Source organism: Protomyctophum bolini (genome assembly GCF_963924005.1).
Source record: "Protomyctophum bolini genome assembly, chromosome: 1".
Lineage (NCBI taxonomy): Eukaryota > Metazoa > Chordata > Actinopteri > Myctophiformes > Myctophidae > Protomyctophum > Protomyctophum bolini.
Window position 1 is genome coordinate 46,056,378 of NC_137862.1, and position 27,772 is coordinate 46,084,149.

Genomic DNA, 27,772 nt, shown 5'->3' on the forward strand with positions numbered 1-27,772 from the left:
ATAAAAAAACAATAATTTAAGTAAGGTACAGATCAAAGGACCCGGCATAAGGACTGGAAACCTGACCAATCTGCCAGAGTTAATACTGCCCAGTCAGAAATGTACTAGATGGATATCTCAATTGAATTATATAGTGTGCACAAAGACAAACAAGACCAGAAAACATTTTTTTTTAATTTTCCTAAAAACGATTATCTGACAAGGGCCAAACAAATGTATGCTGTAGTGCCAGAGGCCACTTGGATCTCAAGTTGATCTGAGGCACACATTTTGTGAAGAGAGAATAAAAGAAGAGTGACTAACATAAAGTTGCCACACGTTTCAGTTGAGTGGTCTTCGTCAGGGCAGAGTGTCTGCACTGCCAGGTGTGCTGTCAAGTTATAAATAAGGGTAGGTATACTTCCAATAGGAAAGAAATAAAGTGTCCTGAGCACACTGTCCTCCATCCGACAAGGGTCGTAATTATTCAAAATATTGTTATAAGCTGGTCCAGCCGACTCTTACTGCCTTATTCACTCTGATGCATACCATTGAATTTCCAGCTCCAGTTTGACTCCCAGTGTGTCTATAGTGCATATTATGGTGAAGAACGTCTCTCCTCCTTTACATAGCCTTGGTTTTACACCGTGCAATTATCACAAGTTGGCATTTCCTGGTTTCACACACACAAGATGCCAGTCGAATAATGCCTGTGTGTCCTACAAAAATGTTCTTTTGCAGAGTCCTAGGCCAGGGGTTCTCAACGTTTAGCCTGGGGACCCCCGGAAATACTTTGGCCATGTCTCACGTTTTATTTTATTTTAATATTTTTATTGGCCTAAAATATTGTCTATATACATATATTCATGAATCTACTGACCGGCTGTTGGTATTAGGCAATTTATTTTTAGGGGTTTCTTGTGACCCTACCGTTAACATCCTATGGTAAAACTTTCCTTTTGCTTTAGGTAGGATGTCAAACTAGGGGTTTTTCATGATTCTGAATCCATTCCAAGCATTAGTTTTGCACAAAATACACTCCTTGGGCTAAAAACGGCCATAGCCACATAGCCACACATGCTGACCTCATCACATTTGTGCTGACCTCATTTGTCATGACATCTACGGCCGTTTTTAGCCCAAAACTAATGCTTGGAATGGATTCAGAATCATCATGTCACATGCTACTTAAAGCAAAAGGAAAAACAAATTGCCCAATACTAACAGCCGGTCAGCAAGTGGATTCATGAATGTATGTCTATAGACAATATTTTAGGCCAAAAAAAAGACTATATACCAAATTTCCCACTTTAAACAAAAGAAGCCTGTAGGCTGCCGGACTATTAATTATTATTCCTTAATTAAAATGGCCTAGTCGGTGGACTGGCATTTAGCAGAAACTCAGCAGAAAATCCAGAGTGATTTACAGTAAACAAGAACAACACATGGTAATACATTAAATACATGAAGAAAAAAAAATTGTCATCAAGAATCATAAGGAAGCTAAGAATACTTATATCTGTACAATGAAACTATGAGTATTCGCTAAAGAGTGCTATGTAGACTTCAAGTTTATCCATTCCTGTGCGATCCCCTTCTTCGTGCATTTGCCTCCACTCCATTCTCAAATAATAATGCATGCCATGGGAAAACTATAGAAACTGCTACATTTCATGCTCGCAAATTTCAGATTGTCCATCAACTTCGTATTTTATGAAACTACGTGATTTGCACAACATTTTTAACCGTAAGGGCTATAGAGCGCATGGGATTCGTGTGCAGAGATACGCTCACTCACCGCCACGACTTACACAGCACGGCCGGACCGAACATCACTTCTGCAGCAGCAATGGCAAAGAAATTGACTAACTTGAATGACTCAACGTGGACGTCTCTATATGTACTCCCTCAGTCCTTCTCAATTAATTCTCTCTTTTTTTTACTCATTTGTTGTAGGGGAACAAGCCAAGAAATTCTTCTTGCAATCGGGGCTGCCGGGGTTAATGTTGGCTGAGATATGGTGAGACCCCCCCACACACACACACACACACACACACACACACACACACTCTCCGCCTCCATCTCTCTGTCTCTTTCTCTCTCCAACCCACCACACACACACACACACACACACACACACTTTGGTTGAGATACGATGAGCCTCTGAACCCCCGCCCCTCACCCCTTTGTCTCTCAGGACTTTAGCTGATATTAGCAAAGATGGAAAGATGGACAGGTTGGAGTTCTCCATCGCCATGAAGCTGATAAAGCTGAAACTGCAAGGCACTCCACTTCCCTCAGCTCTGCCAATCATAATGAAGCAGCCTCCAGTCCCCGCCCCCAACCTCAACCCCAACATGGCATCCATGAACAACTCGCGCTACGGTAAGTACACACGTGACACGACCCATGAAGACGCATGACCTTTACAAAGGCAGAGGTACGGTACGACCTGATCGTAGATACCAGACAAGCCTAAATATATAGACATGAATCTTGACTAAGAAAACATGTATACTGGGCCGCTCGCTGGCCTAGCGGTCCAGGCGCATCACGCCACATAGTCTCTGGACTGACAGCGTGTCGCGTGTTCGAGTCCCGTTCATGACGACCTTTGCTGCGTCTCTCTCCCCTTCTCTCTCTCTCCCCATCCCTCCTGTCAGTCTTCACTTGTATCTATCAATAAAGGCAGAAAAGCCAAAAACTAATCTTAAAACAACATTTTATTACCAGCTGCATTATCTGCGGAGGTCCGCTATAACTGCCTCTGTGTCCGTTTCAGAGCAGTAGTTTAGGTTGGAACTATTGTGTTCTGAATCGTTCGTTTCCACCCGGACATATTTGCTGTGCGCACATACTGTACGTCTGCCAATGAGAGAACCAGCTGGACTAGAGGACTAGCTTGCACAACGATTACAGACTCTGCTTGCTATTGCATAGCAGCTGGTACAAAGTAAGAAAACGTGTATACTATTATACTAACATGTAAACGTATTCAGAGCTGGGAGTATAAAAACACAGCATGCCCCCGTCGGGAGTACCCAGGGACTTAGTACATGGAGCTCACACCTCCACAGGCACCAGGCGCACTGGACGACCCCACGTACCCACGCTTAAAGCTACACTGCGAACAAGATAGAAATACACAAGGAACACTGAGAAGTTGAACTGATATATTTCAGCTGAACCAACGACTACCTGAAGACAAGCATGCAGGACAAAGGCCAGCTTTTACACGTGAACTTGGTACACATTGAAACTAGTAACGAGAAAGTAAAACAGGTTAGAGGACACAAAATACATACACATACATAAACGACACTAAATGGTACACATGAAGAGCTAACGCTATCGTAAAATACACATAAATAAATGTCAAATATAATATGCAGTTGCATATTTCCGCTAGGCCGCGTGGAACTCTTATTTGGGCAAGACCGACGTACTTTGATCGGATCAGACATACTCTGATCCCATAGCCTGGAGGGAGGAGGGGTCTGAGGTGTACTGTCAAAAATCTATATGGTGGACATTTAAATGATTCATTCCAGAGATAATGAATGCATAATGCACATAACTTTTGATCTAGACTTCGGCCTGGCAGAAATAAAAACATTATGCGTTTGAGTGTATGAGTGTTCAATTGATGTGTTCATTGAAAAACAAGTTACATGGTCATAAGAACATGCTGACACCATGTATGTGTCATATGTGTATGTGTACATTTAAATGGTTGTTTCTTTTTGCGCCTGGAGGTCGCAGTTAACTATGAAACCTTGCGTTTTTGACACCTCACCTCGAGGTCGCTTCTCGCCCCCAGGCGTCTTACTGGTAAAAATCAATTCATGGGATTTTGGATTTTAGAACTATTTTTATGAAGACGAGTGGTGAACTGTGAGGTGCAAATAAAGCATTCAAAGTATTAATGTGTCTGCGCATGTCTGCGTGCGTGTTGTTTCCAGCAGGCTTGGGTTCTTTGCCGAACTTGTCCATGATGCCAGCAACAAATTTCGCCATGTTGACCCCAATGTCCATGGCATCTCCCGGCCTCTCGCCTATGACACCACTCTGCACTCTGGGAGCCACGGCATCAGGCCTGAGCCCCTTGATGGGCTCCACACCCATAAGGCCCCTGATGCACGCCATGGGGACCCCCACACTGCCCAACGGCACCATGGGGTTTCTGCAACCAATCCCTGCTGGTGCAACTGGTATGACGTCTTCTCCTCTCTGTTCTTTGGTCCATAGTTCTTAGGTATTTAAGGACTAAAGTCCTGTATAAAAATGTGTGTTGCTTTGTCTGAACATTTGCATGTTTGTGTAATTGTCTGTAGGCCTCTCGATGTCTGGCTCCTTCTCTTCCCCTGGATTCTCCTCTTCTCCTGCTGGCATCAATAAAGCCTCTTCGTTGCTTGACCTGGGCTCCTGCAGGTAACACACACACATTTCATGTGTTAATTAATTTAACAACAATCTGCTCTTCATGACAACATGCTCACTTCATACAGTGAGCATGTTGGGGAAATGAACGTTTCATTGTTGTGTGTTTTAGTCTTATTTATTCTCTGCTTGTCTTCCAGCTCCACCTCCAACTCTTCGTCTCCCGGCATGCTATCCTCCATGCCGCCTGGTCCCAGTGACTGGGCCGTCCCCCACGCAACTCGACTCAAATACAGACAGCAATTCAACAGTCTGGACAAACAGATGACTGGATACCTTACTGGTATGATGACACTGTTTATTAATATTGCTTCATTCACAGCTTTATTATTTTAGGGTTCCAACTTCCAACCAAGCACTGTTTGAACCCTGTTGTTTGTGTACTGTAAAGACTATCCAAAGTCCTAAGTCAAAGTCTCGGCCGGCCACCGCCACTCCGGTTTCACTATTCACTTATTGGCCTCAGTTAGCTGCGATTAGTTGATTTGCACAAGATACTGTATGCATATCATGGGATTTATCGTCTTAATTGAATTTTGAAATAAATACGATTAACCTCAAATGGCTGTTAAAACTATTGTTTAATGTGAATTCATGCCATTTTGGACTGTATAACTATTTTTGTAAAGCGGAGACATGAATTGACCAGTGTGTCTGTCATACCTGCTGTGTGTCTGCGGCGCTGTACATGTACAGCATGTGACTGTTTGTGTACAGTAGTATGCGTGGAATGCAGGCGTGGACCATATGGGCTTTTAACCTTCTCTTTGTCCATGGAAGCTCCGTATATCTTTGAGGAACTGGTCGACCTGCCTGCACTGGCTGTGGCTGTTTAAAGACAACAGCACTTCCACAACACACACACAGTCTGTTAGATGCAGAGCCTGTTCACCTTCTCTCATGTCTTGCTGTACCTGTTCTTGTAAATTAGCCATGAAATGAAAGCCAGCAGGCCAATAAACATCACACAGTAAATACATAAATAATCGTTTTCTTTGTAGTCATGTTTTCTTCTTTAAATCGAAATTAGTTGTGTGCAGAATTATATAGGCTTGCATCAACCAAATCCAACCAATAATATCATGACTTCCACAATTCAATCAATCTTCAGTTTTACTTAATTCTGCATGTTTGTCGTGTTGGCCTATTCTGTTTCACTACGAAATACTTGAAAATACTTGAAATGACAAATGACATACTTTAAATATGGTTTCATCTGGACCGTAAATGTTTTTCAATTATCGTCAACGCTGCCCGCCATCTTCACCTGGCTTGCTCCACCGCAGCAGTTTATTTTGACGCTACTACAGTTTAATATCGTTATCGTGTAATAACGTGTTTCTACGAAATGCTCCGGTTGGCTGCTACGGTGGCTGATCAGTCAACGTGCTAGTTGTGACGATGGCGAGTCTGTGCTCTGTACGTAGGCTACTGTATAGTACAATGTTGTGTTGTGTCTTAACACTGCTCCTAATTTTTATAATGGGTTAAATTCAGAGGACAAATTCACTAGTGTGTGTATAAATAGTATATAACTTAACAACCCCAAATCCCCTATTTCTTATTTAATCTGAGTCTGATGAATGCCTTTAATGGCTAAACTGGTAAATGTGAAATTCTCATGGTTTTCATTACATTCACATTATCATTGTTGTTGGCAGGCCAACAGGTGAGGAGCATTATGGCAGCCACCATGCTGAATCAGACACAGTTGGCGTCCATCTGGTGAGAACATCTACATCTGGGTCTCTGTGCGGTGGTGGGATGCGCATGTGTGTCTGGCTCTGTGTGCGCACATGTGTGATAAGGTTGAGGCCTAGTAGAGGAGGCTGAATAAACAGTCAAAAAGGACACGCACGTCTAAACCTATAGGCTGGGTGCTGGATCAAAGTAAAGTCACAATGAAGATCTGAGGAAGGGCTGCGGCCCGAAAGGTTACCTACCAGTAAAGATATTTTGGGAGCTTCAAATGGTGTGCGGATTTTTTCATTTCTTCAAGGTTGAGGCCTATTCATACTCCAGTATTAGGTGACTAGACCTGTGCCCGTCGGCCACCAGCCTATTTGGGAACAATGCAGGTTGGGAACCTAGTATGCAATACCCGTTGTCATTGGACCCAACCGTCTGTCTTTGTCCTTTTTGTGCCCATACTGTCTGAATTGTCTGAAGGGTGCAAACTGAAAAGTGGACTTTTTAAAATTCAATTATTGTAATTGCACTTTACAATTATGAGGTGGCACTATTTTTTTAACTTCAACACCACCACCAGCTATCCACCACAACAATATCATTGTTGCATGTTATACTGTATATTGCAATTTATACTGTATTAAATATACAGTACACATTGCAATAATGATGTTGTGGTGACAAATGTTGTGTCTTTAATGTTCAGATTAATTTAATATGAAGTTTTCCATTCCAAATCGTGCTGGATAAATAAAGCGACTGTGTTTAGTGGCTCAATAGCAACTCCCCGTGACCACGCATCTAAAATATGAATGCTTCTAAAGACTCTTAGCCAGTGATTAATCCGATCAGTGCGACCAGTGACCACCTTCGCCATTGCTGTTTTGGGGAGACGAGGAGGCACTATTCAACCAAATAGAATGGTGGTGAGCGGTAGCGGTCGCTGAACTATCGTTAGCACGATAGTATATGTATATATGATGATTTCGGGTGTGACAGTACAGTACAGTACTAGTAGGGACCCCCTGGAGACCCCCACACGGTAACTGTCATTTCTCAACCGCTTCGGACGCGGGGCGGTTCGCCCCCGGGGACCGCCACACGGAGTTGCACCACTTAATTCATACGGGTGTGATAAAAAAAAAGCTGAACTAGGATTTCCTCCTCTTCTCTCCCAGGACGTTAGCTGATGTTGATAAGGATGGGAAGCTGAAGGCTGAGGAGTTCATCCTGGCGATGCATCTGGTGGACGTGACTAAGTCTGGACATTTACTCACTTTACCAATGACATTGCCAAATGAGCTGGTACCACCTTCATGCAGGTATGCACACACGCATGGGCACACACACACGCACGCATGGGCACACACACGCATGGGCACACACACACGCATGGGCACACACACACACACACACACACACACACACACACACGCGCATATGCCATATACACATTACATTTAGACATTCTGTTGGCCTCTTAACTGGTTTTCATGTAAAAGACAAGACTTTATCTATGCCTCTTGGTCATTTCCTAGGGGCTTCCCCACAAGGGTCTGTTCTTTAATCTATGCATACAATACATACAATTGATGACACTTCCTATAGCTGACCAAAGCCCAGACTGGGTGCAAAGGGACAGAGGCAGGAAACTTTAAAGCTCCAATCTCGATTGGATCTTATTTGAATGAATACAACTTTAATTTATGTTTAACCAATCTGTATGGCGATATCTGCGGTTGTTGGAGGTAGTACTTTGTATATCTGATTATCTGTGCATAATTATTTTTCTTTTTAATTTATTTTTAATGTGAAGCATATTGAGTTTAACTGTATGAAATGTTCTCTAGAAATGAAATGGTCACTCATTCACACACATGTGTACAGGTGTATAAACAGGTTTGTCTAAATGTCTAATGTTGTGTCCAACATTGGGTTTTTTTGCAACTGAATGGCTGGAAAATGGGAATTAAGAGTTTACTGTACATAGTACACACAGTGGCACAGTGCATGCATTGTATTTTCTCTATTATTAAGGTTATTGTAGCGGTCAATTTGTATTGGGGCTGGGCGGGGGTCCCCAGCCAATAACATTGAGAACCCAAGTGCTATAGATGACATATCGATGATACAATTGAAATGTGTGTTCCAGGACTTTATCGAATGGCTCCAGTTCTTCTCTATATGCTGCTCTAATCGATGACACTGACCTTGAACCTCCACAGAAGACGAAGACCAACAGTATGTATCCATAACCTCCTAACGGCTTCTGTTATTATCTGTGCCAGGCTGAAATGCCCATGTTTTTGCCCCTTAGTGTCTGTAGGAGCCGTAATGTGTATGCATTCTAATGTGCCTTATGATGGACGTAGGTATGTCACTTTAATGGGCACTGCACAGGTAGTGGGCGTGTCACCGGGGCTGGGGTGCTGCCACTCTACCTATTCATGGCGTTTACCTGTCACTTGGGTGAGGGAAGTTGGACAGAGAGAGGGGGTGATAATAAAAGTGCTTCACAAATGCACTGCTCTTCTTCTCTTCCAGTGTCGTTCGAGGATAAGTTCAAAGCCAACCAAGCCAGGGGGAACGCAGAGCTGGAGAAAAGACGGCAGGTGCTGCAGGAGGCGCAGAGGAGAGAGGAGGAGCGACGCGCAGAGAAGGCCAGAGAGGAGCAGGAGAGGAGAGACAGGGAGGCCCGCGAGGCGGAGGAGAAGAGACGCAAGGACGAGGAGAGGAGGCTTGAGCGGCAGAGAGAGCTGGAGAGGCAGAGGGAAGAAGAGAAGCAGAGAGAGATAGAGAGGAAAGAGGTGTGTGTGTGTGTGTGTGTGTGTGTGTGTTTCGTTTTTAGCTCTTTCTTGATTGTTCTTTCTTTGTTCGCCTTCTACCTATCTGGTGATCTCTAAATTCAAGGTTCCTGCTAAATGCCCGCTAACAATCATGTTCCTATATTCCCCTATACTCCTTATATTCATGTTCCTATAGAGCACCGAAGTCTGACGTCAATATTGGTAGAGGGCGCAAATCCACGGGTTCATGTACTTCTTTTTTTGTATTGTAATCCCCATAGGGGGATTTTAGATCGCCTCAAATAATAACTGTGTTTTAAAAATAAACAAATCATCCAGGCCGTTTGGCTCATATGGATATGAAGAAAACGCTATTGTTACTGCTACTGAATTAGTTACATTTTTGCTAGAAACGGACTGTATCATATGCGTGACTGACGGTCGCAAACGATACAGAGACACCTCCCTGACAATAACGCAGAGACAGCTTGTTTATTTTTGGACCACAACGCTTATATGAAACGATTTAAGATGATGTTATTCTCCATAGAGAAATTACTTGCGTGAACCGGTCAGAACCAAGAGATGAGCGAGTGACGTCAGGACTTCGGCGCTCTATTGCTTTGAAAACAAATTGTGTGTGTGTGTGTGTGTGTGTGTGTGTGTGTGTGTGTGCTAGGCTGCCCAGAGGGAGCTGGAGCGTCAGAGAAAGGAGGAGTGGGAGAGGAGGAGGCGCGGCGAGCTGAAGATAAAGAGGGAGCAGGAACAAGATGACATCATCAGACTGAAAGCCAAGAAGAAGAGTTTGGAGATGGAACTGGAGGAAGTGGTGAGTAATAATGATGATGAATATCGCTGCGGGGGCCAAGAGGTCAGAGGTCATTGAGCAGAACACTGTATGAATGATCAGCAGGCACCAGGGACGTGCACACATAGACATCAAAGGGGGCTTCAGCCCCTGCCCCTTTTTACCCGTCTGTAAAACAACTGCACCTCTCCAGACCACGAATGAATGCAGCATTTACTACGTGGTGAAAGAAATTCAAATGCCCTCCACTCCTCTCCTTTCCATGCCATGCCGTACCGGAAGGCAGCATTCTGGAGAATAGCTTTTTTTCCCCCTGAAGTCTCCTGAACTTGAACACAGTATTTTGCAGACAAACAGATTCATTTAGAAATCCATGTCGTTACACAGCGCATCTCTGCTAGCTAAAGAGTGCTGGGTTGCGCCCCGAAAATAGCTGATCTACAATATCGTAGGAGTATCGATTTAATTGTATTCACGATCACTATATTGTGGATTGCATCCAAAATAATAAACACAACAAATACAGTAGTATAATCAATGTTATGAAGCTAGTACCACACATTGGTACTAACATTGTTGATATTAACATGTTATTTAATAGATTAATTGATGTACATGTATGAATGTGTTCATGGCAACATGTTGTGAATATGCAGTAGACCTATGAAATTAATGTTTGATCTATCAAATATGTAGGAAATATATTTTATTTATGCATTTGTGATCTTTCTCCTGATTTCTTGGTCTCGCCCTCCTCCCCTTCTCTCTCTTCGTTTCTCTCTCAGGGTAATAAACATCGTCTCTCTCTCTCTCTTCGTTTCTCTCTCAGGGTAATAAACATCGGCAGATCTCGGATCAGCTGCGTGGCGCCCAAAACAGGAAGAAGGTGCAGAAAGTGGAGCTTGATTTGACCAATCAGAGAAGGGAGACGCGCCACCAGGACATTGGCAACCTGCAGAGACAGCTCGAGGTGTGTGTGTGTGTGTGTGTGTGTTATATCATATCATGACTCATGAGGACATATCTGTGAGTTCATGAATATAACCTTCACTGCACCTACAATGTGTGTCCCGGTATGCTTTCCCTTTGTGTGGAGTCTGGGGACATAAATAAATTGTTATCCTGTGTTGGTGAAATAAGCCCTCTTTTGATGATGCGTTTCCCCGTTTGTTTGTGACAGGAGTTCCAAAGGAAGTTGTCCCAGCTGACCCCTGAACAGCGGAGGCTGACAGAGAAACTGAGGAACATGGCTGTGAATGACCTGCCAGGTGATTCCAGATCAGTCTGCCATGCTTGTATTGCAGGATGAATGGTTGAATAGATGATGTGGAAGCATCCGTTGCATGACTGTTTGTTGCATCTCTGACAATAGAGAGCACTTTATTTGTATTCAATAGGTTTCCATTGAGTTCCATTCCCTTACTAATCCATTAAGACCTGGGGCCGTTTCTACAAATGCCTTCTAAATCAGTAGTTCTCACACTTTCAAGATTTTTCCAAAAAAGTTTGAATATCTGTGAGCTTGAATATCTGCTATTTTTGAATAGCCAATGCAAAAAGACTACTGTATTGGACACGTTCCCAAGAGCTACAATGCATCTGGATTCCATAGAGCGTCGCAGTCCCGCCCCCTTTCATGACGACGCCAGGCCCAGGAAATAATTCCCAATGCATTTTTCCCATAGACATTTCAAAAAGTATTTATTTAAAGACCTTATAAGCGTCGTACAAAGCCAACTCGAGTTATGACAAATCATGACAACAAACACAATATTTTGGACCAAACAAACACAAAAAAGTGTTGTAACCTGCCGTTTTTTTCTTCTTTCTAATTATTTGTTCGGCCCAAAGAATTGTTTGTCATGATTTGTCACAACTCGAGTTGGCTTTGTTTGAGGCTTAAACGGTCTTTAAATAAATACTTTTTGAAATGTCTATGAGGAAAATGAACGGGGAATCATTTCCTGGGCCCTGGTAGGGGGCGGGACTGCGACGCTCTATAATGCTCTGCATTAGTGGCTGAGTGCAAACGGCAATGTCATTAATTATTGTTAAATTAAATAAAACTGTCCCTGCTCCGTTTTGTTATTAGGCCACAATAAAGAAGGAAAAGTACTATATCAAGGGAACCACTTTGGGATTCCGTCTTATCTTACTAGATGCCATATCTTGGCAAGACTGACCCAAACGAGGCGCTCTGTTAACACCACAAACGCCCGGGGGTATTTAGGACCATGAAATCAGACGCACCAGGCGCTATCCCGGATGTAGCTAGATGTAGACAAAACACCCCTGAGGCGATCGACAACAACGGGAGGTATGAGTAAGACCCGTCTAAAACATAATCTTTGCTTAGAGTTATTCACGTTTTAAGATTTTCGGTCTCATCCACTAAAATGGGGGGGGGGGGGACATTTTGGATGACGTCCCAACCGGAAATAACATTGAATGTTGCCCAACAGACGCTCCCAGCCTGTGGAGCGATGCGATCGGTTTTGATATGAATAAATCTCCGTCCTGAGCGCTGGGCGTTACTATTTCATAGGACGGAGAACTCCGTTTATGCCGCTCAGTGTGTTAACTTGTGTGTTTTTATTTGATCAGGGTCCAGCGCGTCCTCCGTGAAGATGAGCGTTACAGAGAAGAACGGAGCGTGTCGTAGACTAAGAGAACAGCTGGAAGGGCTGGAGAGGCAGACGGCAGCAAAACTGCTACTGGTGGACCAGAATAATAAAGACATGCAGGTAACCAAACGCAACCAATTATTTCACCCTTTTCTTTGGTATTTTAGGCACATTTCCAGTTACCAAAAAATATCATCTGAGACACGGTGTGACTCTTCAGTCTGTACTGTAACATGACCTCTTTTCCTCTGCTTGTCCTCCTCATGTTTGTCCTGCCAGGAACTAAAGGAGAGTCAGAGAAAGCAACAGGCGGCGCTGGACAACCTACGGCACGTCAAGGAGGAGAAGCGACGCGAGCTGGAGAGGAGGAGGGAGCGGGAGGAGGAGGCTCAGAGGAGGGAGGAAGAGAGGAGGAGGCAGGAGGAAGAGAGGAGGCTTGAAGACGACGAGAGGAAGCGTCAGGAGGAAGAGGAGGCTCAGAGGTAGTGGTTTAACCCGTTTTGGTGTTTTTAAGCATTGTTATACTTTAGCTTTTGAAAAATAGCAGATCTATGCTGCGCTACGAGCTTGTATGTCTGCTGTTTTTAAAAAATCGTGAAAATGTGGCACAAATCTCCGAATATATCACAGTGAACGTTTTAACTCGAATCTTTGCTTCTGTGGGGGGGCCTGGAACAACATATTTTCAGATGGGGGTCGGCGGCCAAATACAGATAATTCTGGGGGTCCTTGACATGAAAAAGGTTGAACACCAGAAATGGCGGTCCCTGGTACAATTTTATTTTGAGAACTACAGATTTAGAACTTAGAAGGCATTTGTAGAATCAGCCTCAGGTCCAGTCTGTGTGATCTGAATTTCTATGATCATCACAAATTATTCCATTGGCAAAGTGTAACGATGGGGGTTTATGCAACGTGAAGCACGACATATGATTGTATGAACCGATGAATTAGTCCAAAGGCTTCACCAAGTTACTAAGAGAATGACTAAATGGTAAATGGTGCATTTATATAGCGCCTTTATCCAAGACTAGTGCTCCATGCTCGCAGGCTGTTCTTACGTTCCACTCCGCTCGCCTAGCTTCCCCCCCAGCTCCACTCACTGCTCAAAAGACATTCTCTGTTGTATTCTGCTGAAACCACACAGCTCGTTTCAGAAACCAACTGGAGCACAATACGCTCTTGCGACACAAACATGTACCCTATAATTACATTTTATAGATCCCATCAACTACCCTTATGTCCCCTTTTAGTGCCATGGACACAATGGCAATGCTGTCACAAAGCGCACACACCATCCAAGTTTACAATCCTAGCCATTATGATTTATCTCCAGTGAGCTCTGTGAAATGTTTGTTCAGCTCAACGCAGCCTTGACGTTTCCATCTTTTCATGCCTACGATGTTTTTACCATCTAGCTCTCATTGTGTCACACAGTAACCGCTATCAACTTGATGAAGTTTGACAACAGTCAAATTTACTTCAGCTTCTGAACTTTTAATCAAGTCTTGTTCTCTACATTGTGCAACTCTTGTGTGCAACAAATTCACGGGACCGCGCTCACGCAAAAACGCAGGTCTCACTGAAAATGAACTATAAGCGCGTTATATCGCTTCATGTTTTGAAAGGCCTTCAAGTCTGATTTTTTGTTGTTGTTTTTTTCAGGCGTATCAAGCTGGAAAAGGACAGACTGTTGCAGGAGAAGGTCAGGAAGGAGGAAGAGGAGAGAAAGAGGGAGGAAGAGGAGAGGGAGAGAAAGAGGAGGGAGGAAGAGGCGAGGGAGAGGAGGCTGCAGGAGGACAGGGAGAGGAGGCTGCAGGAGGACAGGGAGCGCAGGGTGAGAGAGGACGAGGAGAAGAGGAGGAGAGAGCTAGAGGAGGAAGCCAAGAGACAGGAGGAGAGGAGGAAACTGGACGAGGACAGGAGGAAACTAGATGATGAGAGGAGAAAAATGGAGGAGGAGAGGAAAAAAGAGGAGAAACGGAAGCAAGAGGAAGAGCAGCAGCACAGGCGCGACGAAGAAAGGAAGAGGCTGGAGGAGGAGAAGAGAGAGGAGGAGCGAAGGAAGGAGAGGGAGGAGGAGGAGAGGAGGAGAGAGAGGGCGGCCATGGCGGCTGTCAGGGACGCAGAGGAGACGCGGCAAAGAGAGGAAGAAGAGAGGAGGAGGAAGCAGCGAGAGGAGGAGGAGGAGGACAAGAGAAAGCGAGAGGAAGAGGAGAGGAGGAGGGGGGCCGAGGAGGACAGGAAGAAAAAAGAGGGGGAGAGGAGGGCAGAGGAGGAGAGGAGGAGGCAGGAGGAGGAAAGAAAGAGAAAAGAGGAGGAGAGGAGGGCAGCGGAGGAGGAGGAGGAGAAGAGGAGAAAGGAGGAGGCGGCGTCTCGCCCTCAGCAACACGTCGGTGGAGGAAAGTCTGACATTACAGAGAAACTGTCTGCTCTCCTGAGAGGACTGGAGGAGAGACGAGGTATAAATATATTAAAATACTGTATATACATTACACACACTATCCTGAGAGGACTGTCGGTAGCCCATAGGGCTCATAGAGCTTGCACCCTCTCACCCATATACACATACTGTATATGGGGGCGGCTGTGGCTCAGGAGGTAGAGCAGGTCGTCCAATGATCGGCGGTTCGAATCCCGGCTGCTGCTCCTTCTGTCCACATGTCGAAGTGTCCTTGGGCAAGACACTGAACCTACATTGCCACCATTTGGTGTGTGAATGTGGGAAGTGAGGACGCTGGTGTCTGCTGTGTTTGTCCTCACATGTTAATGTACTGTATGTAGATTAAAAGAGCGCCCCTCACGCAGCAAGGGCGAAATCCATCTGAGCCTCCCGGCGAGTCGGTCCGTGGTCCGACACGGCGGTCGCCAGGGCTCTTGGAAATGCCCCCCAGCCACTGCGTTAGTTTTACTGAGGTTAGGTTTAGGTATCGTTTTACTGAGGTTAAGGTTAGGGTTAGGTTTAGGTATCGTTTTACTGAGGTTAAGGTTAGGGACAGGGTTAGGTTTAGGTATCGTTTTACTGAGGTTAGGGTTAGGTTTAGGTATAGTTTTACTGAGGTAAAACCATGGTCGCGTCAATCATTGTGCATGCGTGGATCGAGTTCCTTTTCCCCACAATGGGGTTTTTAACGCGCAGTGTCTCTCTCTCTCTCTCTCTCTCTCTCTCTCTCTCTCTCTCTCTCTCTCTCTCTCTCCACCCAGCATGCATGTGCGCGCTGCTGCGCAATGTATGTGAGTAATAATAATAATAAAATCATTGCGGGCGAGGGAGGGGCTGGGCTGAAATTCCACGGGAGCGGTCGCGACTTACCAACCGACGCAGCGGTCGGTTGGTAGTCAATAAATCACTCCCGCGACGCGGCGGTAAGTCCCCCGGTCGGTCGGCAAGTCCCGACCGTCAGACTTACCGACCGACCTCGGACTTACCGACCGACACGTCGGACCGACGCGCCGGGCGGCTCAGATGGATCTCGCCCTCCCTCCCCTCACGGGTGTGATTTTTATTATTCATATAATGTTTCACACTCTAATGTTTCACCACATGCACACTGTGTTGGTTTTGTTTAGATAATAACTTCTCATTTGTCTTCAGGCGGTCTCCAGCCCAGGGCCACCGAGCACAGGAAGTCGGCCTCCCTCACTTCCTTCAAAGCTCTGTACCCGTTCAGCGCACGCAACCAGGAGGAACTCAGCTTCAACGCTGAGGATGTCATAGAGGTGGGACTAAACACCAGCAACAGTTTATCACGTTACAAGTCGGCATAAAAGAAAGCGCAATGCTCTGATGCGTTTGTGTTGATGTACGGTACATGCCTGAATACTAGGGGTGTAACGATACATTTTAACAGCGATACGATACATATCACGATACATGGTTGACGATACGATACATGGACGATATTGGTTCATTATGGCGATACCATACGATACGATTCAATGATTTGAAATCGATACAGTAACCATTTAAAATACATTGACGTTTATTTTAATTAAGTAATTAAACCCATTTTTCTTCTAAAAATTGCTAAATACCACACAAAAATGTAGTATTGATACAATCGATTAATTGCATAGCAAAACGATTCGATACCGATTATTTCCATTGCAAAACAATACGATACATAATCAATGTTGCTGTTTTCATTTCGATATACTTCGATTCTTGAAATTTAGAATCGATTTTTTGATGCACTTACTATATCGTTACATCCCTACTAAATACTCAAATGTCCTTCTCTCTGCCCTACCTCTATACTATATCTCTTCCATCTTTCCCACCCTGTCTCCATCTTTCTCTCCTCCAGGTGGATGAGACCACAGAGAGGGAGATGGGATGGTTGTATGGGAGCTATTTGGGAAAGATGGGCTGGTTCCCAGAGAGTTACGTGGAGCGACAGGACCCGCTAGACGCCACAGACCGGCCCAAGCTGGCCCTCAAGCCACAGCTTTCCACAGCGTCCCATAGCAACCTGGAGGCTGCCATGGCAACGGGAGCCAAGTCTGCCTTCACTCCGACACACTCTCCAAACCCCACCCATTCTGAGGGCCAGGGCCAGGTGAGGCATTATGGGGTTTGTAGTTGTACCCATTCTGAGGGCCAGGGCCAGGTGAGGCATTATGGGGTTTGTACCCATTCTGAGGGCCAGGGCCAAGTGAGGCATTATGGGGTTTGTAGTTGTACCCATTCTGAGGGCCAGGGCCAGAGCAGCCTTAGTATCCTTTTGATGCGTGTCTCTCTTCCTCATCTTCACTAGAACTGGCAATAAAGGCAGAAAAAGCCTAAAACAAGTGTCCTACTGTCAGTTTGGTGAATAATTATAGTTTTAATTAAACCCTTTTCTTTGTTTTTGAGTGGTGCAACCACAATGGAACAGCTTTGTCCCTATGTCCTAACCTATGTGACTATGTCCGTTTAGAGTACCAATAGGGGGTGCTGTTGCACCACTCGCTTCAGACTGGTCAGATTATTTTTATTGCACTGCCATATCTGTCCTTCTGTCAAAACTCTCCTTTTGCGTATCATTTCCTCTCCCTGCTCTCTCTCTCTCTCCTCATTTTCCCCTCATCATTTTCTTGCTCTCTCTCTCTCCCAGGTGGTCGGGACATTGCTAGCCCAGGCATTGTGTTCCTGGACAGCAAAGACAGAGAGTCATCTGAACTTCAGTAAGGATGATGTCATCAGGGTGTTGGAGCAACAGGAGAGCTGGTGTCTGGGGGAGCTGAACGGAGCACAGGGCTGGTTCCCCAAAACATATGTCACCATGTTGGGAGAAGAGGACAGTACAGAGTAAGACATAGTGTGTGTGTGTGTGTGTGTGTGTGTGTGTGTGTGTGTGTGTGCGTGCGTGTGTGTGGAACATAAAAATAACACACTGGGCCTACGGGACATTGCTGTTTCCAATGGCCTATATTTGGTGATGATTGTTAGTCATTTTTACACCAGTCTACACCAAATATCTTCCTCAAAAATAGATGTTCTACAAGATCACAGCGCGCCGCGAGGCATTGTGAGCTTGTAGTTCCCCCCAGAATATGGATGCATTGCTGGGGTTCAAGCGGTCAATTTTTGGGTTCAAATATCAAAGGCCAATTAAGGTCATAGTCAAAATCAAGAGGAGGATAAACCTGAAATGTGGGAATTATCCCGTCGGCTGCTAGTAAGGTCACAATCGACAACGGGGTGGAAATGGCATATTTTGACAGCGATGGCGTATGGCGGCGTATGCAGTGATGCACACTACTTAGTGCAATCTTTCTAGTTTCATTGTAGTTTTGGTCTCTACTGGAGACGATATTTTTTCTTTCTGCTGGTCAATCCCTCCCTCACTGTCAAAAGTGAGGTTCTATTTTTCTTTATTTGATTTGATCATGTTGTGCGTGTGTTTTTTCTAGCCCCATGCAATCTCTTCCTGATGGTACAGAATCTATGGATGGTCAGCAGTGGGAAGGTACAGTCGGAGAGATCTCATCCTGCATACAGAACATATTCATGATTCAATAATAAACAGCCTTAACCCATTTGAAATTTTAAAAAAAATCTTCTAAATCCTCCTGTTTGTGTGTGTGTCACTGTCCAGAATACGTGGCGTTGTACACGTACGAGTCTCCTGAGGCGGGTGACCTGACGTTCAGAGAGGGAGACGTGGTCTTAGTGAGCCAGAGAGAGGGAGAGTGGTGGAGTGGATCTATCGGAGACCGGACTGGAGTGTTCCCCAGCAACTATGTCAAACCTAAAGACAGCGATGTAAGACTCAGCAAACCACGTTATACAGTACATTGATACTAGGGCATTCACTTCTAGTCATTTTTACTAGTTGACTAGTTGTTTAACTACCTATTGTGTAAAAAAAAGGAAGATTTTTATATATTTTTTTGCACCTGAACCTGAATGGCTGGAAAATGGAAATTAAGAGTTTACATGGTACACATAGTACATGCATAAACTTTCCTTAATGATTATATCTGGTTTCAGATTTCTTTTGTTGATATATTTTCTCTATTATTAAGGTTATTTTTGCAGTCAGTTTGTATTGGGGGAGGGGCGGGGGTCACGAGACATGGCCAAAGCCAAAGACATGGGTCCCCAGCCAAAAACGTTGAGAACCCCTGAACTAGTCGACTAGTACCAACAAGGTCGACTAGTGGATTTACTAGTTGACTAGTTGAATAGTCGACTAGTTGAATAGTCGACTAGTTGAATAGTCGCTTAATGCCCTAATTGATACTACACACACACACACATACAGATGGGCTCGCAGTACACCTACAATACAGTACAGTACAGTATCTCTGCTGTTAGTCTGTCTATGATGAAGAATTTAGAGGTAAACTCTTTTTCTTGGCCTATTCAAATAAGGATGCAATACAAATTAATAAAATGCTACAATTGTTATCTGTATATACTGTATATTCATATAAATGATGTATTTAGTTTATTTGCGTATATTCTGTATAATTAAATCATGTTTAATATAACACTAACACAAGCATAATGTGTTTATACAGACGTCTAGTGTCTCTGGAAAGAAGAAGCCAGGTGAGATTTATTTATTTATGTTCTATGTTTATGTGCTCGTCTTTGACCACACATACACCGCACTTCAAATTTGTGTGTTTGTGCAGCTACTTTATGTCTGTGTTTGCGCGGCTGTGTGTGTGTGTGTGTGTGTGTGTGTGTGTGTGTGTGTGTGTGTGTGTGTGTGTGTGTGTGTGCGCGCGCATGTGCGGGCGTGCATGTGTATAGACATAGCCCAGGTGACCAGTGCCTACTCCTCCACCGGTCCTGAGCAGTTGGTTCTGGCTCCAGGTCAGCTCATCCTCGTTCTGACCAAGAACCCCTCTGGCTGGTGGCTCGGAGAACTGCAGGTGAGCTTTATACGGTACACACACTATAGGGCTTTAAGCAACTAGTCCACTAGTAAACTAGGCAACTAGTAAAACTAGTCAAAATGACTAGAAGTGAAAGCCCTAGTAAACACTGGCACATCCACCATCCCGCTGAACTAATTCTCCACCAGGTGTCTGCAGCATGCTGTACCACTATTTTTCAAAAATAGCAGATCTACAAGCTCGTACGTAGCGCGGCACTTGTTTTGCATCGCTTAAAATCCCTGCATTCTTCCTCAGACAACAGTAACGCTTGCATTTAGTGAGGCTTTTGTCGGTTCCCGCGATGCATGTTGACGAGGACGTGATGACTCGGTATGCAACTCGATAAGAGTTGCATACCGATTCAACTGTTTTTAATGGACATGTTACGAGTTGGGAGAGGGAATGAATGGCGCTTCCACATTCCAGTGTGGGTGGGAACCACAGGGTTTCCTGCCGCATCAAATGGGTGACGCAGATTTGACTGAGAGCCTGCCATCGTGCAAACTCCAGCTTTTCACCAGAGGAGAAAAACATTTTTTTTATCCAAAATGAGTTAATAGCACAGGCAGACTCTTCACATACTAGAGCATGTCTGAAATAAGTGTCAGCTGAAATGGACATGTAAATATGAAATAAATGCTTAAGCATGTAGCTAGGTGTAATGTTGGAGTCCACAGAAGACATGTAAATATGAAATAAATGCTTAAACATGTAGCTAGGTGTGATGTTAAGAGTCCACAGAAGTGAACCTTTCAAGCCTGTTTTCTCAACTCGCTGTTCCTCTGCAAGGCATTACTCTATATAAAAACTGGTGGGTCAAACTGAACAACCCAATCCAATGGCAGGTCCTCAGTCAAATTCAGTCACATATGTTATCTCTATAGTACGACCTGAGAGTGAGAATATGTTGCATAATTGAGGTTTTTATTACATGTTGAGAGTCTTGTCATGGTGAGATGATGATGTCACTCTGTCACAGGCCAGAGGTAAAAAACGTCAGAAGGGCTGGTTTCCTGCCTCGCATGTTAAAATGCTGGGATCAACCAGTGGCAAGTCTACACCAGCACCACTACCAGGTAACGCACTCACACTCACACTCACACTCACACTCACACTCACACTCACACTGTCTGTCTGTCTGTCTGTCTGTCTGTCTGTCTGTCTGTCTGTCTGTCTGTCTGTCTGTCTGTCTGTCTGTCTGTCTGTCTGTCTGTCTGTCTGTCTGTCTGTCGTCTGTCTGTCTGCACTCTCTCACTCTCTTTCTCACTCACTCACTCTCTTTCTCACTCACTCACTCTCTTTCTCACTCACTCACTCTCTTTCTCACTCACTCACTCACTCTCTTTCTCACTCACTCACTCTTTCTCACTCACTCACTCACTCTTTCTCACTCACTCACTCACTCACTGTCTCGCTTTCTCACTCACTCTCTTACTCACTCACTCACTCACTCACTCACTCACTCACTCACTCACTGTCTCGCTTTCTCACTCACTCTCTTACTCACTCACTCACTCACTCACTCACGCACTCACTCTCAGTGTGTCAGGTGATCGCCATGTACGACTACACGGCAGCCAACGGGGACGAAATGAGCTTCTCTAAAGGTCAGCTGATCAACGTAATGGAGAAGAATGATCCTGATTGGTGGAGGGGAGAGATGAACGGGGTCACCGGCTTGTTCCCCACCAACTACGTCAAGTTGACCACAGCTGAAGCTGATCCCAGTCAGCAGTGTGAGTACGATTGTCTTTGAGGTCGGCTCAGTCGCACTTTTTGTTCTCTGCGGTCAATGTAGCATCTGCAGGCTTGTTCTTTTACTGGTATGGGACAGATGCTGTTAAACTATGAGTCTTTATTTACTTCAAAAAGTAGGAATTAAAAGAATATTTGCAGTACTCACATTTCCATTTCGTAATTGGCACACACCAAAAAGGAACGCTTCCGCGTTTCGGCTATGAGCCTTCATCAGTGCTCTGATTTTATATTCCTACTTTTTGATGTATACTGGATTTGGGACTAGTTACCTCTTTTTCTATTTAGTTATCTTTCTTTACTCCATTCAGAGTGCTGAACCCTTTATCTGTCTGTCCATCAACCTATTGGTCCATACGTCCCTCTGTCCACCCCTCTCTGTGTCTTTCACTCTTGTTTTACCTCCTTCCTGTCTCTTGTCTGTCTCCTTAGGGTGGTAGAACGTCTCCTCCTTCCTTCCATGTCTTCCTCTCCTCTTCTTGTCTTCAGAGGGACCCACTGGGCGTGGTCTATGGATGCACCTCCCACTTTATCCCACTAATCCCACCCCTCCCACTTCTGTTACTTAGAGCAGGGGTTCTCAACCCGTAGGTCGCGAGTCTCGACATTATTGCGCACAATATCTAGTCACCACTTGCCTGCCACAGATGGGAAAAAAAGTAAATTCAACTCACTAATCTTACAGTTATAAACTTTGTCTAAACAGATTGCAGATTACGTTGCGCTGCACTCTAGCATTACCAATATGAAGTGCAAACACATTGTTTTTCATTATTTTCAGATTACAAGGACGTTTCATTGGCATACAAAAATAAACGATTCAATTGCCTTAAGTTATGTCCCCAATTACCTTTTAAACTTAGTTGAGTTATTAAGTTATAACAATGGAAATGAGAGAGGTTAATTTGTCATGCCTGCACTATACTGAAATGTATCACCTGGACAGATGCATTTCTCTGTGACTGACTCTGGTATGTTCGACTATTATGATAACACCCATTCCACATGTTCCAATCAGAACTAACTGATATAACTCATATAGGATTATTCAATTATTATTATTTTCATCCTACTTTGGCGAGATCCCCCGTGATGCCTCATATAATAATAATAATCTATAATAGCTGCTTGACAATATGAAAGAATAAAAAGGGTTATACATTTTGATTTGGAAGTGAAACATACAGTATTCAATATGGACAATAAATATGAAGAAATAAGAATGTGTAATTTATTTTTGATCTGTGGTCAATGTTATTTGTGTTCACTGCGGCACATGAATGAGTATAACAAAGTGTTTTGAACGTATTGCGTACATTAATGCAAAACAAAGAACAGTATTACTAACTTTAACTAACCTTTTTTATTTAGCTCTAACCAGTTTAGGAAGGTTACGTTGGGGTGGAGCACAAACATTAAATATCGCCTCTGCTCCAAACAAATACATATTTCAGGTCCTTAACCCATTTAGACCTGAAGCCGATTTTTCTATTAACCCATTTAGGCCTGACGTCGAAATTTAAAAAATGTCTTCTAAATCCTGGCAGTTTTCTGAAATAAGTATAAGTAGTAGTTTCTGTATCCGTGGTGCTCAATATTTCATGCCAAGGACCCCAAAAATGATCTGTATTTGGCCACCGACCCCCACCTGAAAATATGTTTCATATCATCCGGAACTTCCTTTCCCCACAAACCGGAAGAATAACAATTAAAGCTCTCGTAGCCTGTAGCTTTTATTGAGAAAAATCGGTTTGAGGGAAAAGGAAGTTCCAGAAGAATGATGACTACAAAACAATACTACAACATGATGTAGCGATATCATCGGCTCCCGACCGGATCATAAACCCGAACGGGAATGCTGCCCAGGCTACAACTGAGCCATTCATTTCCTGAAACATCCCAACCGTTGAGTCAGTTTCCTGAAACGACTTGAGCCATTCATTGAGCTTCCTGAAACATCGGAACCATTCGGTCAGTCCTCAAACATCTGGATGATTCAGCCAGTTTATTTTCTTCCTGAAAGAAGTCAGTGATTCAGTCCATTTCCTGAAACATCTGAATTATTCAGTCAGTTTCCTGCTTTTATTTATTTTTAGTTCTGAACTGTTGTGTGTACCGCAGTGAACTGGATCACAGCTCCAACCGAGAAATGAGAGTCCTGCTGGTCTTCTCCATCTTTCTCTCCTCCTCTGAGTGTTGTTCTCCCTTTGCTCTGCTTTACTGTACCACATATTCCTTCTACATTCAGTGGTTCTTCCTGTTTCACATTCTTTATGACTTTGCCCACAGTGTGGTTGCCATCTGGCTCCAGAGCAGTTCTTACTGCGTTTCAAACTAAGAATCACATTTCCATTTCAGTCGGTGGACTGCGAGACACAATTTTAAAGGCCTGACGTCAACATAAAAAAAATAGTCTTCTAAATCGTTGGTGCTCAGTATTTCATGTCAAGGACCCCCAAAAATTATATGTATTTGGCCGCCGACCCCCATCTGGAAATATGTCGTCCCAGCCAGGGACCCCCCCAGAAGCAAAGATTTTAGTTAAAAACGTTCACTCTGAACGAATAACCAAAGATTTGCGCCACATTTTCACGATTTTTCAAAAATAGCAGATCTAGAGAGCTTGTGGGTAACGTAATGCTTAAAACACCAAAAGGGGTTCCCTAACCCAGAATGGGTTAATGGTTCCAATTGACAATGTCTCATCCAGTCGCAGCAATGGAAGGCTCTGGAACGTATCAAGCCTTCCAACTTACACCGGCTGTCTGTCTGTCTGTACATCTCTGGCTATAAGCACAGGCTGTCTGTCTGTACATCTCTGGCTATATAAGCACTGATGATGATTCTGGGTGTTGTTGAGTCACGAGCACCATGATATGCCTGGAGGTCATGTCTCTGCACGAAGTAAAATAAATATCAAACAAGGCAGTTTTGAATCAAGTGTTTGTTGCTGCATTGCCTCTCACCTCAGATGCTTTTTGAGATCATTGTACACGTTTGCTGACTCTCAAGAGAGTAGCACCACACTTTTCAACACAATACAGAGGGCTAAGATAGTCGTGTGTGTGTGTGTGTGTGTGTGTGTGTGTGTGTGTGTGTGTGTGTGTGTGTGTGTGTGTGTGTGTGTGTGTGTGTGTGTGTGTGTGTGTGTGTGTGTGTGTGTGTGTGTGTGTGTGTGTGTGTGTGTGTGTGTGTGTGTGTGTGTGTGTGTGTGTGTGTGTGTGTGTGTGTGTGTGTGTGTGTGTGTGTGTGTGTGTGTGTGTCCACATGAATATGAATTTTAGCTTCCATTAAAAATATTTGTGGTTCTTTCCTTGTAGCTTAAATGCCTCCTGCGGTGTCGTCAACTTGTAGAGTTGGTATTGAGTCGAACAGGGCAGAGGTCATGTTCAGAATTACATATTGCTCATATCAGGAATGTAGAGACGTTGGTGAAGACAGTGTTTCTTTTTTTTAATAGTCTGAATTTCTGACTGACAACTCCTTTACAAATATATTTATAAAACATTTGACGGGTATTATGCAAACACATTTGCCTGCTAGAGGGAGTTAATATTAATATTAAGGAGTAATATTGTTGGGCCCTAATTATGAGTACTTTCAGATTGGTCTGAAAGGAGGAGAAGCTAAGCTGTCTGCTCTGAGCGTGTGCAGAGGGCAAGAGTTATCCTTCCTGTTTTGGTACAAACAGATTTGTCTGCTGCGCTCGTCCCTGTTCAAACGGTAAGAGAGCAGAGGACGAGAACTGTGAATAAAGACAGAAAGAGACGGACGTACTGAGAGACGTCTGAGACGAAAGGAAAGGAAGAGGGGGACGGAGGGCAGCGGAAGAGAAGGGGCGATGAGTTTAAAGGACCAGAGCAGGTTTGAGTTTCTCAATTTGTGGGACAAGACGGACGAAGGGATACAGGGACAGCAGACGGATGTTTTAGGGCTGTCGCAATGTCTCAATGAATTGTGTCTACAAGGTAGGGATTTGTGTGCTTGTGTGATCATATATATGTATAGAAGGCTGTATTGAATTGTGAAGAAATATTCACAGGTGTGTGTGTGTATACTGTAGAAGGCTGTATAGAAATATTCACAGATGTGAATACAAAGTGTGGGGGGTGTGTGTGTGTGTGCGCTATGTTTGTGTGTGCGCGCGCTGTTTGTGTTGGTTGGAGATCCTATCTATGGGTTCACCTTTCTCCTTCCAGTTTACAGTAAACTGATGAAGAGCCAGATTTCCAAATGTCTGCACAAAATAAACATGTGTTCTGCGGTGTGCTTTGTGGTGGTTTCGTCTACGTATCCTCGTGTATATACAGTGCACTCACTCTTCAGCAGACTGTTGAAATGACGGCTGTGATGAACCTTCCTCTCCTCCTGCAGGGTGTGCAGATCTGACCAGCCTGGACTCCATGAGTCCACAGGAGAGGAAGAGGCAAGGTTACATCCACGAACTGATCCAGACGGAGGAGAGATATGTGGAAGATCTTCAGATAGTCCTGGAGGTACTACTATTATGTTAAATGAGCACTAAGTACACAACATATTATTCACAACTACTGTATGGCTATCGCACAATTCCAAGAGAATGGAATGGTGTCTTGCAACTGGTGTTGCAACTCTTGCAACTAGTCACAACTCCTTGCAACTAGTTGCGTTATCTGTTGCCCAAACTTTAATATAGCATTCTCATAATTAAACTTCAGGTTAATACATGATATTATGAACAAATAGCTTATTATATACTACAGTAGGTAATATAAGATTATACTGTATGTGAATATGTGTGCACTAGAGACCTGCGGATGGCGGATTTAGCCGCGGTTAACGGCAATTTAGGGTGGATTTGGGTCATCTATATATATTATAAATTAATATTGGATAAACCGTGGGTGAAATAATGCGGGAAATAAATTAATGGCATCTATCTATCTATAGGCTTATTATAGCTTTTAAAACACACCAAAATCTCGCAATCTATATTGATTTATAAATTGTAATAAGTAATTAATGCGAAAGGATAACGGGCGTATTATAAATATGCACACGTGGATTCGGGTAAGCACATATTAATGAACGCCTAGATATTTCTAAGTATTATACATAAATGTACACATACTGATTGATGTAACCCTATGTTGTGTAGGTGTTCCATAAGCCCATGTCTGAGTCTGGTCGGCTGACTGAAGCGGAGATGTCCATGATCTTTGTCAACTGGAAAGAACTGATCGCCTGCAACACCAAACTACTGAAGTAGGATATAAACTGTTGAACAACACTGGCACATTGTACCGCACTGTTTAACCCATTTAGGATGGGAAGCCCCTTCTGGGGTAGTCGTTGCTACAGTACGGTCGTTGCTATGTACAGTACAAGCGAGAAGTTAAAGGTGTATTGTTTTCAGAAGACTATTATTTAGAAGGCATTTGTAGAATCGGCCTCAGGTCTAAATGGGTTAAGTATTGACAGTTTAAGAAACAGTGTTGGCACACTACTGTACCAATCTATTTAAAACTGGGATAATTAATGAATGTATCCATCTGTATGGTAACACTAAAATGAGCTGTGACTGGACTGGTGAGAGACGCAGTCCATGCTGTCGTATCACAAAAACATTATTGTACGCTATTTTATATAGTCTATACACTTAAGTATTTTTTATCCAGTATTCCTGGCATTGACCTGTTGGGTCAATGCTATTTTCACTGCTGGATATCAACCATACATTGAGACCAGACAAAGTGACTGGAGAGCTGTCACTCTTCCCCTATAGTCTCACATGGCTAGACTGTTGCCTCTCGCAATTTTCAAATGCTTCCGTCAGTGGAGCCTCCTCCCCCACTTCCGTTTCGTCTTTACAGTTCCGCAAATATATCTACACATCTATAGCTTTCTGCTTGAGCAGAAATGGAAATAATGATAAGAAGATAATGTATTTTTGTGAACGGAAATGACAAACGGATTACTTAGGTGTAGTTACTTAGGTGTAGTTCCAGACTCTATATAGCATTCAGAGATTGTGGAATAGTTGTCTGGCTATGCGAGACTACTCTTCCCCTCCCAATAGTCAGCAAATGCTTTGGGAAGCAGTGTTGTTTTCGTCGAACTAAAATTAAGACGAAAAATGTTTGTCGACTAGCTTTTCCACTGACGAAAACTATGAAAACTAATAGTCAGCAAATGCTGTGTGTGTGTGTGTGTGTGTGTGTGTGTGTGTGTGTGTGTGTGTGTGTGTGTGTGTGTGTGTGTGTGTGTGTGTGTGTGTGTGTGTGTGTGTGTGTGTGTGTGTGTGTGTGTGTGTGTGTGTGTGTGTGTGTGTGTGTGTG

The 27,772-nt window shown here is 43.9% G+C and overlaps 1 protein-coding gene across 4 annotated transcripts in view; it reads left to right on the plus strand.

Annotated features, from left to right (window-relative positions):
* Positions 1 to 27,772, plus strand: part of itsn2b (intersectin 2b) — a 43,356-nt gene that overhangs the window by 7,629 nt on the left and 7,955 nt on the right. For 3 of the 4 annotated variants that reach the window (XM_080772968.1, XM_080772967.1, XM_080772969.1), the window contains 26 exons: positions 1,936 to 1,999; positions 2,177 to 2,364; positions 3,942 to 4,190; positions 4,314 to 4,410; positions 4,560 to 4,702; positions 6,081 to 6,144; positions 7,287 to 7,430; positions 8,261 to 8,349; positions 8,653 to 8,915; positions 9,574 to 9,723; positions 10,532 to 10,672; positions 10,883 to 10,970; positions 12,307 to 12,446; positions 12,606 to 12,808; positions 13,992 to 14,788; positions 15,922 to 16,046; positions 16,634 to 16,885; positions 17,423 to 17,616; positions 18,222 to 18,277; positions 18,407 to 18,573; positions 19,335 to 19,365; positions 19,573 to 19,694; positions 20,680 to 20,776; positions 21,242 to 21,436; positions 25,830 to 25,951; positions 26,593 to 26,699. In XM_080772968.1, coding sequence (XP_080629094.1) covers positions 1,936 to 1,999; positions 2,177 to 2,364; positions 3,942 to 4,190; positions 4,314 to 4,410; positions 4,560 to 4,702; positions 6,081 to 6,144; positions 7,287 to 7,430; positions 8,261 to 8,349; positions 8,653 to 8,915; positions 9,574 to 9,723; positions 10,532 to 10,672; positions 10,883 to 10,970; positions 12,307 to 12,446; positions 12,606 to 12,808; positions 13,992 to 14,788; positions 15,922 to 16,046; positions 16,634 to 16,885; positions 17,423 to 17,616; positions 18,222 to 18,277; positions 18,407 to 18,573; positions 19,335 to 19,365; positions 19,573 to 19,694; positions 20,680 to 20,776; positions 21,242 to 21,436; positions 25,830 to 25,951; positions 26,593 to 26,699 — 4,288 coding nt within the window. The remainder of the gene's footprint in view (positions 1 to 1,935; positions 2,000 to 2,176; positions 2,365 to 3,941; positions 4,191 to 4,313; positions 4,411 to 4,559; positions 4,703 to 6,080; positions 6,145 to 7,286; positions 7,431 to 8,260; positions 8,350 to 8,652; positions 8,916 to 9,573; positions 9,724 to 10,531; positions 10,673 to 10,882; positions 10,971 to 12,306; positions 12,447 to 12,605; positions 12,809 to 13,991; positions 14,789 to 15,921; positions 16,047 to 16,633; positions 16,886 to 17,422; positions 17,617 to 18,221; positions 18,278 to 18,406; positions 18,574 to 19,334; positions 19,366 to 19,572; positions 19,695 to 20,679; positions 20,777 to 21,241; positions 21,437 to 25,829; positions 25,952 to 26,592; positions 26,700 to 27,772) is intronic. The other variant, XM_080772970.1, reaches the window with a different exon arrangement.